The 12,788-nt window shown below is 48.5% G+C and overlaps 1 protein-coding gene across 3 annotated transcripts; it reads right to left on the bottom strand.

Moving 5' to 3' along the window:
• Nucleotides 1–1,731: 1,731 nt before the first annotated feature.
• On the bottom strand, nucleotides 1,732–11,237 carry Fancg (FA complementation group G). 3 transcript variants are annotated; one of them, XR_002384684.2, is made up of 14 exons: nucleotides 10,702–11,237; nucleotides 10,412–10,505; nucleotides 9,354–9,485; nucleotides 8,703–8,905; nucleotides 7,212–7,347; nucleotides 6,934–7,064; nucleotides 6,703–6,849; nucleotides 6,189–6,337; nucleotides 4,885–4,951; nucleotides 4,426–4,712; nucleotides 4,237–4,283; nucleotides 3,078–3,233; nucleotides 2,579–2,664; nucleotides 1,732–2,441 (listed from the first exon to the last, which is right to left on the bottom strand). XR_002384684.2 is itself a non-coding variant. In XM_021232250.2 (14 exons), exons 1-14 carry the CDS (start codon nucleotides 10,795–10,797, stop codon nucleotides 2,339–2,341), a joined length of 1,863 nt encoding a protein of 620 aa, XP_021087909.1. In that variant the 5' UTR covers nucleotides 10,798–11,235; the 3' UTR covers nucleotides 1,732–2,338. The 3 variants fall into 3 exon arrangements, 2 of the variants coding, with proteins under 2 accessions (XP_021087909.1, XP_012975007.1); XM_021232250.2 differs by having other exon boundaries at nucleotides 2,579–2,696; nucleotides 10,412–10,502; nucleotides 10,702–11,235; XM_013119553.3 differs by having other exon boundaries at nucleotides 2,579–2,696; nucleotides 10,702–11,234.
• Between the last annotated feature and the right edge of the window lie 1,551 nt (nucleotides 11,238–12,788).

The raw sequence follows: 12,788 nt of genomic DNA, 5'->3' as shown, positions 1-12,788 counted from the left end.
AGAAGAGCCGAATCATCGGAAGGAAAGCTGCTCTCATCTCAACCAATCAGAGCCTGCGTTGGGACTCGTGCCCGCCTCTCCGTGCCTCTCCCCAGCAACCCGCGGCCCACAACCAATCACAAAATTCGTTTATGGCCCGGCCCCGCCTCAAGGCTGCAACACGCCTAGTAACGCCACGTCAATTGGCCGCAGCACTACGCTTCCTCGACGGATTGGGATTCTTGACCAATCAGCAAAAGTAATAGGCCAGATTGTCTGGTGAAAGGAGAGCCTTTAATCTCTCCGAGGAGGCCTCTCCTACTTGGCTCCAGTTGATTGGCTCCTCAGTTTATTAGCTGCTGGAAGAACCTAACACAATGGCTTGAACCCTTACTAGTTTAGTCGGGTTGTAAAGGCAACCCACGTAGTCCATTTCTCGCCAATCCTGGGGATCCTCTTACTCCACCACAAAAACCCTTCATGCTCCTTTAAAGCACTGGCTCCAAAGAAGGGCGTGGTGGATGGGCTAGGTCTGTAACCCTAGCAATTGGGAAGCAGAGGCAGGAGGATTATTAGTTGGAGATCAACTCAGGATTCAGGACCTTTTCTGAAAAACAAAACCGGGTTGGGGCATAGTGGGGCAGATCTATAATTCTAGCGTCAAAACAGTATCTCAGAAATAAATTTTAAAAGCAGTGTGGTGGCACATGCCTTTAATTTCAACACTTCGAAGGCAGAGGCAGGCTGATCTCTTGAGTTTTAAATCAGGCTGGTCTACAAAAACAAAAAACAAAACAAAAAAAAATAACAGCCGGGCATGGCGGTGTTCATCCTAGAAGCCAGTACTCCACAGGCTAAAGCAGGAGGGGTTCGAAGCCAGCTAGGGCCGCACAGCTAGACTAGGTCTCCCGAAAAACACCAGTTCTAGTCACCCTTTCCCTGGGCCCTAGTTCTGAGTCAGCAGCACCCCAGCTCTTAATCCACTCTACTGACACTGCACTCTCCTAACTAATCCCTCAGCTTTTACAGTTTCTCGGGGTTTGGGAGTACATATTCTTTGTCACAGTGTAAAAATACTATCTGTGGACGGAGAACACTCAGGCTCAAAGATGTCAAGGACATCTGCAAGAAAATCAAGCACACTCTGTGACTTAAGGTCCTTGGGTCCCAAAAAAAACAATTAATTGGCTCTCATGTTCCAAGTGGCATATCCTGATTCGATTCATTCTTCACCTCCTACCCACACGGGCTGATAGGAGACAGTTTGTTTCTAGAGACAGAGCTACTCTGAAAAACACCTGTTTCATTTTTGTTTTTATTTTTTTGAGACGGGACCTCTCTACATAGCCCTGGCTGTATTGGAACTTACTATATAGACCAGGTTGGCCACAAACTCCACTAGCCTCTGCCTCCCAAGTGCTGGGATTAAAGCCATGTACCACTTGTCCCTACCTTCTTAAGTATCAGGTACCCACTCTTCCTTAAGAGGTCTGTCAAGATCATTCTCCAAACTAACTTGGTTCACTGTCACTGAGTACAGATTCCTGGGCTGTTAGCTGTGCTTTCAGCTAACAGAGCTAGAGAGGTGGATCAGTGGTGAAGAAAGTGTAACTGCTCTTCCAGAGAACACAGGGTGGATTCCCAGCACCCATGTCAGGTGGTTCACAACCTCCTGTAACAGCAGCTCTGAGAGACCCAACGCCTCTGACCTCCAAGGACACCCATATACATATGGATGGCATACACACATGATTAAAAATAGGTAATTAAAAATTTTAATAGTAATTTTAAAAGAGCTATGTCACTGCTCCTTCAAAAGGATTAATGTAGGCTTTTTCTCATACTCACACCTCAAGCTCTTAAAATGGATGGTGGGGATTGGGTGAGGGATAGGGACTTGTGTGTGAGGAACTGGAGTTCAGTCCCCAGAATTCAACCTTCCAAAAGGAAAGTAGAAGGGAAGAGGGGACCTGGGAGGCAGGGAAGGTTAATGGAAGATGGATGCTTGAAAAACCGTATTTTAAGTAACCAACACCCAACTAGTCTGCCATGAGCCTTCCCAATCAACCCTGTATAGTAAGCAGATAAGAGATAAATAGAAGATTTCACTCAACATGTACACACACAAAAAAAGAAAAGAAACAAGAAAAAAATATAACCAAAGTCAATGATTTCTTGTGGAGCCATTCTGGAACTAGACTGGCAGTAAGTAGACCACCAACCTCATCATTGGAGGAGTTACTTAGGAACAATCAACTCCAGCCATATTATCCAAAGAGGACAAGGCAGAAAAAACCCCTCCCCATGGAGATGTCCACAGGGCCCCAGCTCAAGCTCCTGGAAACAGGGAAGCTACAGGTCACGAGACTTCTAGCAGAGATGCCCCAAACTCCTTGAGGAAAGCTTCACAGTTAGGGGGATGGATCCAGCTCAAACACGTTTCTAAGTACAGTGGAAGAGACCTGAAAAGGAAGAAGAGCATGCCTAAGAGTGAAAGACAGATGGAGGTTTGACATCCATCCTTCCTTCTGTTCCTCATCACCCCCACTACAGGATTCCGATTGCCCCCCAGGCCCAAGCCAGGAAGACTAAGCCTTACCTGGTGGCGTTTTCCTGTAGCTGTTGATTTTGGGCCTCCCTCCAGAAAGCAGTGGCCTCACTCCTCCGTTCCAATCTTTTCAGAGTCTGAAGCAGGTAAAAGGAACCATCTCTATTGCCTATAACCCACCCCAAAGTACAAAGACTTAGAAGCTGATATAGCCTTAGACCTAGAGAGGGGAAGCATCTTGTCTATAAACACACACATAAAACCAAAACTAAATTATTTCATAACCATACTCTCCCAGAAGCCACTGCCTGCCCAGCACAAAGTGTTCAACTAGCCCTGTATCTGCAAAACCATCCCCACATAGTCTAGGTCTTTGAAGACAACAAGGGAGACCAGGGAACTCTTAGGAGGCTTGCATACACGTGTTTGTTTGTGTACACATGGGTACCTCCTAGGTATATACAGCATAACGCTACTCAGTCTTCCTATCTGAGAATACCATCCTTACACTTCTGTCCAAGTACAGCCAACACCAAGCAAATGTACATACCTGGGCATATCTGCACACTGAGGAGGAAGTCACTTAGGGCTTTGGTGTCCTGGCCACTGGCTACCCATTCCAGCCCACGACTGAGCAGAGTGGCTACTTGAAGCTGTTTCAGTGCCACATCAGGCTGACACTTCTGCTCACAGTTGGAGCCTACCCCTAGAGATCACCACCAAAGTCAGCAAGCATCTCTCATCATCCCAGACACAGTCACCAAACACCCAAGTCCCCATCCTCCTCCTGTCTTCCCTAACTTTTTTTTTTTTGAGACAAGTTCTCACCACATAGTCGTGGCTGATTAAGAACTCACTATGGCTGGGTGTTGGTGGCGCACGCCTTTAATCCCAGCACTCGGGAGGCAGAGGCAGGCGAATCTCTGTGAGTTCGAGGCCAGCCTGGTCTACAGAGTGAGTTCCAGGACAGCCTCCAAAACAATACAGAGAAACCCTGTCTCGAAAAACCAAAAAAAAAAAAAAAAAACTCACTATGTAAAATGAGGAGGGCCCAAATTCAGAGATCTACCCGTTGGGAGTGCTAGAATGAAACGTATGTGCTACTATGCCCCAGCATGTCCCCTGAAGTCTCCCAGTCTGGTAGATTGAGGTGCAATGGAAAGGGAACCCACACACCACTTTCAGGAGTTAAGAAAAATTGACAATCTAAATTAGAGTCAGGTTTGGTAGCAAACATCTATATCGCCAACACTTGGGAGTTGCAGCAGGAGGAAGAGGAATCCAAGGTTATCCTTGACTAAAATAGTAAGCTTGAGATCAGCCTGGTCTATATGAGAACCTGTTTATAAAAAAGAAAAGAAAAGAGGCGAACGGTGGTCCCAGCACTCGGCAGGCGGATCTCTGTGAATTCGAGACCAGCCTGGTCTACAACAGCTAGTTCCAGGGCAGCCTCCAAAGCCACAGAAAAACCCTGTCTCGAAAAACCAAAAGCAAAAAAATTAATAAAATAAAATAAAAGAAAGCAAAAGAGAATCTTTTTTTACAAAATTAAATCACAGACGGGCAGTGGTGTGGCACATGCCTTTAATACCAGCACTTGGAAGGCAGAGACAGGTGGATCTCTGGTCTACTGAGCAAGTTTCAGGACAGCCTCCAAAAGCTATAGAAAACCCTGTCTCAAAAAAACCAAAATAAAATAACTAAATCACCTTGTTCTTTGTCCTCAGGCAGGGCCCGAAAGAGCAGCTCAAGACACCTGAAGCGGGATATAAATAGCAGGAATAAAGAGCTGGCCTCGGAAATTAAGGTAACTACTAAAAATAAAGTCCACCAACCCAGGTCCAGATCAGAAAGCCATGCCTCCACACCTCCCCAATGCTCTATCTTCCTGGACTCACTGGCTAAACTCACTAAGTGCTTCTTTTCGAGCCTTTAGCTGCGACCAGGCCTGGCCCTGAAGCAGGTGAGTAGCAGAGACCCAGATTGGGCAGTATGGCAGTTCTTTGGTTCTTTTTCTGGCATTTTCCCACAAGGACATCTTGGGAAGCAGAGATGAAGTTCGGCTGAGCAGCTCCTCGCATACAGTCAAAGCATCTGGGGCTCGGCCTGCCTGGATCAGTGCTGCTGCGGCCTCCAGACACAACTCTGGTATACAAGGCCCTGGAGAGGAGGTGGGTGGGGAGGACTGGGGAGGGGAAAGGGGGACAGTGTCTTGAAGTGGCATGAGTCACCATTCCTGAGCTCACCACCAGGCTCCAGTACCATGCAGAGAGGACTGGTCCTCCAGGAAGACCAATGAAGGCAGGGGAAGTTCCAACCCACCCACTCAAATGCAGAGAACCCTAAGACACACCTACCCTTAGCTCTGAGCCACCCAGCAACACAGCTAGCAGGTCCAAGTAATGTTCTGCAGCATCTTCTGCCCTGGAGATTCAGCCTGTGAGTCTCACTTCACCAAGGACCCTGCCCCCAATAAAGCTCCAGTGAGAATACTCTCTTGGCTAATGGAGGGATACCCTGGGCCCTGAAGTGTAAAACAAGGGAGCAGGATTTGGGAGCTCCAACCGTGGCTCACTATGCATCTACCCATTTCAGGATGGATGGGTGAGGACACGTCAGGATTTCAAATGGAAGCCGTTGCTGTCTGGATGATAATTTCTCAGTTAAGGTCCCACTTTAAGGCAGGAAGCCAAATGCTTTAGTCACAGGGATAAGTAATCACACAAGAGAAAAATGGGGTCTGGGGAACATGGTTCAGTGGACAACGTGCTTGTCTTGTAGACACAATAAATTTAGAGCTCCCGTACTCTTGTCAAAATATCCAGTACAACCAGGCAATGGTGGCACACGTTTAATCCCAGCACACAAGAGGCAGAGGCAGGAGAATCTCTGTGAGTTCCAGGCCAGCCTGATCTACAGAGCCAGTTCCAGGACAGGCTTCAAAGCTACCCAGAAAAACCATGTCTTGAAAAACAAAACAAACAAAAAACAAAACAGGACAGCAATACACTTTTTTGTTTGTTTTTGAGACAGGATTTCTCGTAAAGCACATATTGTCCTGGAATTTGCTCTATGAACCAGGCTGGACTTGAACTCAAAAATTCACCTGACTCTACCTCTTGTGCTGGGATTAAAGGTGTACACAGCCACCACCAGACTACAATACATATTTTTTATTTTTTATTTTTTTGGTTTTACCAGACAGGGTTTCTCTGTATTGTTTTGGAAGCTGTCGGTCCAGCCCGGCCTCGAACTCACAGAGATCCACCTGCCTCTGCCTCCCGAGTACTGGGATTAAAGGCATGCGCCACCACTGCCCAGCTACAATACATATTTGTAACCACAGCACTGGAGGTTAGGGAGGAGTAAGAGACAGGCAAATCACCATGGCTCCACTGGCCAGCCAGTCTAGCCAAAACCAGTGAGCTCCAGGTTCACTGAGAGATCCTGTCTCAAAAATAACAGTAGTAACAATAGAGAAAGATACCTAATGTCAATCTCTAGCTTCCACACACTCCAAAATAGCCAGGTGGAAGCTCCCCCACCCTGCCACACAGGTATATCACACATTCCAAAATAAATAAAATTTTACAGCGAATCAAACGCCCACAAAAGCATCAGAAGTGGGAGGAGAGACCCCTGTGAGCAGGGGGAGACTCACCTCCCTGTCTGTAGACACCGGCTTGCCAGCAGGCGCTTGGCCTGGCTCTGTGTGCCACAGTAGAGAGGAGAGGATGGGTCAGGTTGTGGAAGTAGCAATTCTACCTCGATGTGAAGTTTGAGAGCTGAACTAGGAGTGGCACTCAAGGCCTAAAAAGAACAGAAAGAATTCAAGTCTTTGAGAACCACACATTTGTGTACTTCTGTCTTGTTTTGGGGGAGTTGTTTTTGTTTTTGTTTTTGTTTTTTGGCTTTTCAAGACAGGGTTTCTCTGTGGCTTTGGAGGCTGTCCTGGAACTAGCACTGTAGACCAGGCTGGTCTTGAACTCACAGAGATCCACATGCCTCTGCCTCCTGAGTGCTGGGACTAAAGGCGTGTGCCACCAACACCCAGCTATGTACTTCTGTCCTGACAAGTCACCCCAACACACACACACACACACACACACACACACACACACACACACACACACGAGCTGTCCTCCACAAGGTGTCTCCACCTGGAAGCTCCTCACCTCAACCAGCAGCTGTAAACTCTCCAGCTCTGCTGCAGTGTCTCCTAGTTGCCGATATAGTCTAGAAGCCTCCAGAAGCGGAAGGGCACAGGTTACACCCACCTTCAAGGCTGCCGTCAAGTAGAGCAGTGCTCTCTGTGGATTTCCCTGTAGAAATAGAAAGATGCAGGGCTCAGCTACCCTCACAAAGCATGATGCATGGTTTCCCCATCCCTAAGGCTTTATCTTTACCATCTTACGCTGACAGGTCCCCAGCGCTGTGTACACCTGGGCTAACACAGATGGTGGACACACACCTGACGCTGCCTCATGCAGCCTGCTCAGTGCCTGGGGTAGGTTCCCTGTGATTAGCTCCTGGAGACCTGGGGGCAATCATGGTATTCTTAGAAAAGTTTGTAAAGCAGAAAGCATGATGGGAAACAAGAACCTAGAGGAACTCCATGGAGCTACAGAGAGCATAAGCCCAGAGGATCCCTTAGGGAAAGAAGGGGTGAATCAGGCTGCTAGACCTTGGTGGCAGGCAAGTGCTGTCAAAAGGACATCCCTCAAACCCTCAGCATCCTGCAGAATCAATGGGGCATCTGACTTCTCTGCGGGAGGGCTCCAGGATTTTAGCAGTAGTAGCAGATCCTCAGAGGTCTCAGTCTGCAGAGAGAGAGGATAGTCAGAGGTTCTAATCCTGTAAGCACCCCATCTTCTCCTGCCAGTCTATCCCACCCAGTCTTTGAGCCCAAGGGTCCTTCTGATAACTGTTCCCCCATTAGAAGAGAAAGATAAGTATGAGGCAATGATGTGGACAGGAAGAAAAATCCTAGGAAGTGCTGACTAAAGCCCTGTCACTCATATGCCCAGGTGGACATGGAACAAAAAATGGGTTACTATGAGGATTGAGGCTGGGAGGTAGTTTTAGGAGTCACAAGAGCCTTATCCTGACTTGGACTTAGTAAGCTATTTTGAAAATCCCCCAGTGAGGAGCTAACCAGAGCAAGGTGGCTTTGTTTCTGTATTTTTGGTTTGTTGTTGTTCTAGTTGTTTCGTCAACCATCATAGCGGCCTTCCCAGCATACAGTGCTGCTGTATGCATGCTGGGAATGGTGGTGCAGGCCTGTTATCACAGTAACTTAGCCTATAGAACATCGGTTCTCAACCTTCCTGCAGCTCTGACCCTTTATTTCATTGCTACTTCATAGCTGCAATTTTGCTACTGTTATGAATCATGATGTAAATATCTGTGTTTCTGGGGGTCATTCAGGGCTCAAAGGGGTCACAACCCACAGGTTGAGAACCACTGCTCTAGAGGATAAAGCAAAAAGGATCATAGGTTCAAGATCTTGAACCTGGGCTACAGAGTAGCCTTGACTGCAGAGTAAGTTCAAGGCTAGACTAGACACCTTATTAAGGTTCTATCTATCTCCAATTAAAAAGCAATGAGAGTTGAGAGCGGTGTGTGGTGGCTCACCCCTGTAAGTCTCAGCATTGGAGAGGCTGAGGCAAAGAAGACTGCAGTAAATTTGGGGCCTGGGTACATAGTAAGCCTGTCTCAAGAAAGAAGTAGACCTGTCATGGTTGTGTACTCCTCTAATCCCAGCACTTAGGAGGCAGAGGCAGGTGGATGGTCTACCTTGAGAGTTAAGGTTATGTAGTGAGAACCAGTCTCCAAAAGAGTGTGTGTAGAGAGGAGGGGTCAGGGGTGGTGGACTAGAGAGAGAGCTCAGTGCTTAAGAACATTTGTTATTACAGAGGACCCAGTATCTATGTGGTGTCTCACAACTATCTGTAACCACAGCTCCAGGGAATCTGACATCTCTTCTGACCTCCATGGGTGTAGGTCAAACACTTATATACATAAAAATAAATTTTCTTAAAAAGTGGGCAGGAGAGGATAGAAAATGTATCTCAGTGGAGAGTGCTTGCCTAGTATGTCTAAAACCCTAGGTAAAATACTGCAGCTATGGGGAAGAGAGGAGGGTAGGTATGTTCATCATCACTTCCCCCATTACCTGGATGCCATTTAGGGTTTTCAACAGCAAGGCCAGGTCCCCTAGGTGATCAGTACTCATCCAGAGGATAGCTTGAAGGCTGGCCAGACAGTGTAAGGCAGGGAGCAGCTCCGGCAGGAGGGAGGAAGCAGAGAGCACAGAGTGCCACAGCCCCTGGAGCCCCTGCTGCGACTTGGGTTCCAGCTGATTCTGGGTCTCCAGCACTGCAAAGCACACACACATCCATCTCTCATCCCCACCCTCTCTCCAGCACTGCAAAGCGCACACACACACACACATTCATCTCTCATCCCCCACACTCTCTGGTTTTTCCTGTCTTTAAAATCCCAAATATTGGGGTTGGAGAGATGGCTCAGAGGTTAAGAGCACTGGCTGTTCTTCCAGAGGTCCTGAGTTCAATTCCCAGCAACCACATGGTAGCTCACGACCATCTGTAATGAGATCTGGTGCCCTCTTCTGTCCTGCAGGCAGAACACTGTCTACATAATAAATAAAATCCCAAAGATTACAATAATACACTTGGTCTGAGAAACAGACACGGGACTAGAAAAAGGCGTGTCAGTGGAGGGTTTGTGCCTCTCACTCCTCCCCTACCCCCAAGCCTCACCCCTAAACCCAGACTGGAATTGGTGGGGGCATAGGAGGCCTTACCTCTCTCTACGCCCCTTTGAACATCCTGGGTAAGGTCTTCAGTAAAACCCTGGGCCAGGCTAGCCTTCAGGATTATATAATTACAGATGACAGTCAGCTCCAAGGGGAGAGCAGGAACAGAGGCAGGGAGTCCTGGAGCAACAGATGCTGGTGTCACAGGCTGTCCCATGAAATAAGTAATTCATCTTTTGCTCAGACAACTTGGAAAGAACAAGAAGGTCTCAAAATCCCCTGAAAATCTCATCTTCCAATGTTGCTCTGTGTGTGTGTGTGTGTGTGTGTGTGTGTGTGTGTGTGTGTGTGTAAGGTGAGGGGGAATTCACCTATTTGAAAACAATTCCATCCCGTGTCTTCCGTGCTTTAAACAGTGTGGAGAAACGATAGCAGAGTCACTGTATCTAGGGTAAACATCAGAATGGAATAGTTGCTTTTCACTGTATCTAGTGTAAACATCAGAATGAAGTAGCTGTTGTCTAGAAGTACTTAGACCTTGAGGGAAACAGTGGTTGTTTTCTGTTATCCACAGAGCTGTTTTCCTGAAAGAGCTTTACGGCCTTTGCATGGCTTTGGTCACAGAGACTGGGCAGCCTGCATGAGGCAGCCTCAAGCCTGTGTCCACCTGTGTTAGTTCAGGTGGGCACGGTACTGGGGATCTCAGGGGAAACCGTGGCACACCTGGGATTATCGGGCACTGCAATAAGAATAAAATGGCAAGGGTGCGAGGCTTTCCTTCGGAAGAGCATACAGACTAGATCAGGGCCTTTGATACGAGGAACACATTTTACCCAAAAAAGCAGCTTTTGTGAACGTCAACAAATACGCCTTTGCACGGCTGTTCAAGGCTCAGTCCGTCAGAGGCTGGACCTCCTTGCTGCAAAGGGCCTAAAATTCATCTTGGAGTGACCGTATTTCTTGGCTCCTCCGCACAATACAGAACGCCAGACAAAACAGGACTTCCTAACCCCCAGAGTAAACACCTCAGTCCCAGAACCACGTAAAAGAAGCTGATCTTTGGCTGCTAAGGAGAGGAAATGAACCTCCTGGAAGCTCTTTCTTACCTTGCAAAGTGAGGAGGAGCTCCCCAAACTCTTCTAGTGTGTCTTGAGCCAACTGCTGTCGCCTCAGAGACAATCGAGAATCCCCAGTCAGCTGCTGAAATTAGGAGGGGGACGCGAGTCAGTCCTTCCCCCTCGTAGCAAACAAGGAAAGGACACATTTTTCCAGTCACCTCGGGTTCTTTGGACAGAGATCAAGTTCTGCTCCTTCCCCTAGGCTAGGATGAAATCATTGCAAACCCACTTTCTGGGATCTTGAGAATACAGGGAGAGGGCCCCAGCAACCATCTTACCCTAGCCTGTTCCACGAGCCGGTTATTCTTCTCCCTCCACAGGTCCAGGCTACTGGAAGATGTTTGGGGGAGGGTTGACGTGATCTGGCCCGACATTGTCGCCCAGGTTGAGCCCCGTTCCCCGAAGAGGTCTTCTGATGGGTGATGCTGGTCCCGCCGACGCCTCACGCCGCCAGGAGGCTGCCCACTTGAGGGGCGATCGCCCCTCCAGGACGCAGCCAGCGGGCTCTCGGTGACCAGGAGCTCAACGCAGTCCCCGCCACGGCTCTGGTTGGCCAGGCTGCAAAACTCTTGGCCGCGGTTGGTTCTCTTCAAAAGTCGGTTCCCGCGGGAAACTGAAAAGAAACCCGGAACAGCGAGGTGGGGAGACCGGCCAGCCAGTGGCCGCGGATTGACTATGGGCCTTCGCGGGGGCCGGAATAGTGAGACTAGGGTTGGCGGGAGCGAGTCCTGGCACCAGGGTCTACGGCTCCGCTCAGCCTTAGAGCCAACGGCAACCCAGGTTTTCCCCTCGGTGGCAGGCTGGCCCGCGCGGTGCCTGCTGGGGGTTGTAGTACTGTGGAGGCCGCCCAAGAAAGGATTTCCCCACCCCCACCTCCACTCACCACCACCTCCCAACCCCCAGGCCACCCCCGGAAAGGAAAATGTCTCCTGAAATCTGGGGACAGGGGACTGAAGCCCTTGTTCATCTTCCCATCCTTTCTCTTTGAGCAACATCTAGGAAAGTCCTTGTTAATCTTCTCTTTGAGCAAAAAGCTAGGGGAATGGGACAACCCAACGAAGAAAGGAGAAAAATGTACTGGACACTGTAACATCAATTCAAAACGATTCACGAGAGAAATACAAAAGCCCCAACTATAAAGCTTAGAAAACAAGATCACAGCCGGGCGGTGGTGGCGCATGCCTTTAATCCCAGCACTCGGGAGGCAGAGGCAGGCGGATCTCTGTGAGTTCGAGGCTGGGCTGGACTGATAGCCTCCAAAACAATACAGAGAAACCCTGTCTCGAAAAACCAAAAAAAAAAAAAAAAAAAAAAAAAAAAAAAGATCACCTTCACGGGTTTAACAGGTTTTTGTTTTGCTTTGTTGTTATTTTTGAAGGTTTGTTTTTGTATTTTAATTATGTGTATGTGTAGGGGGAAAGGGCCAGTCAAAGAAACACACCCTGAGCAGAGCCAAGGAAACACACTTTGACCCTGCAACCAGAACTAAAGAAATGTACCCTGACCCTGAAACCAGTGCCAAAGAAACACACCTTTTCCCTGGAATCAGAGTCAGTGAAAGAAATGAACCCTGGCCCTAAAATTGGAGCCAAAAGGCTAAAAAGGACCATCAAAAGAAACACACTTTGACCCTGAAACCACAGCCGAATCTGACCCTAAACCTGTACAGAAAACTAACCAATCCCTGAACAGGAGATCTAACCAGTCGGAGCTCAGGATTGAAATCTGACCAATCCCCACCCTGGAAATCTCCCTGGAAAAACTCCGCCTCTAAGAAGCCCTGTGTAAACCCTGGTCTGTTTAGCTTGCAGCTGCCCAGCTGTCCTCTGCTACCCTGGCAGAGGGCAGCCACTCTCCTGGATTCTCCCCTCCCAATAAATCTCTTGAATGAGGTTTGGGTAAGGCCTTCTTTCGCCAGAGCAGAGACTACCCCAAACTGAGCAGAGCTGTAACAACTTAGCCTGGAAAAGCCTCTCATGTTACACTGAGAAGCCGTTCTTTGGAGCTGGGGAAGCTCTTCCTGCTGGAGCAGAGCTGATACACTGGGGAAGCCTTTCCCTGAAGCAGGTCTGTAAGCTGCTGCACTTACTGTGACCTGTGGTATTTGCCTGGCTCCCGAGCTCCAGGATACCTTTCCATCCAAGCTGTAACACTCAGTGTTCTGTGACTGCTGAGTGCCAGGATCCCTGCCCATCCCATTCAATCTACCACTGATATGCTTATAGTATGTGTCAGTGGGGAGTCTCATGTGAGTACAGATTCATGAGGTGGCCACAGGTGGCCAATGCCCTGGACCGGAGTTTCAGGTCTGAGCCTCATATGTACCGGGAATGAACTCGAACACAGGCCTTCAAGATCACAATGT

Source organism: Mesocricetus auratus, unplaced genomic scaffold, assembly GCF_017639785.1.
Source record: "Mesocricetus auratus isolate SY011 unplaced genomic scaffold, BCM_Maur_2.0 Super-Scaffold_6730, whole genome shotgun sequence".
In the NCBI taxonomy this organism is placed as follows: Eukaryota; Metazoa; Chordata; class Mammalia; order Rodentia; family Cricetidae; genus Mesocricetus; species Mesocricetus auratus.
This window is presented reverse-complemented; position numbering and strand designations above follow the sequence as displayed.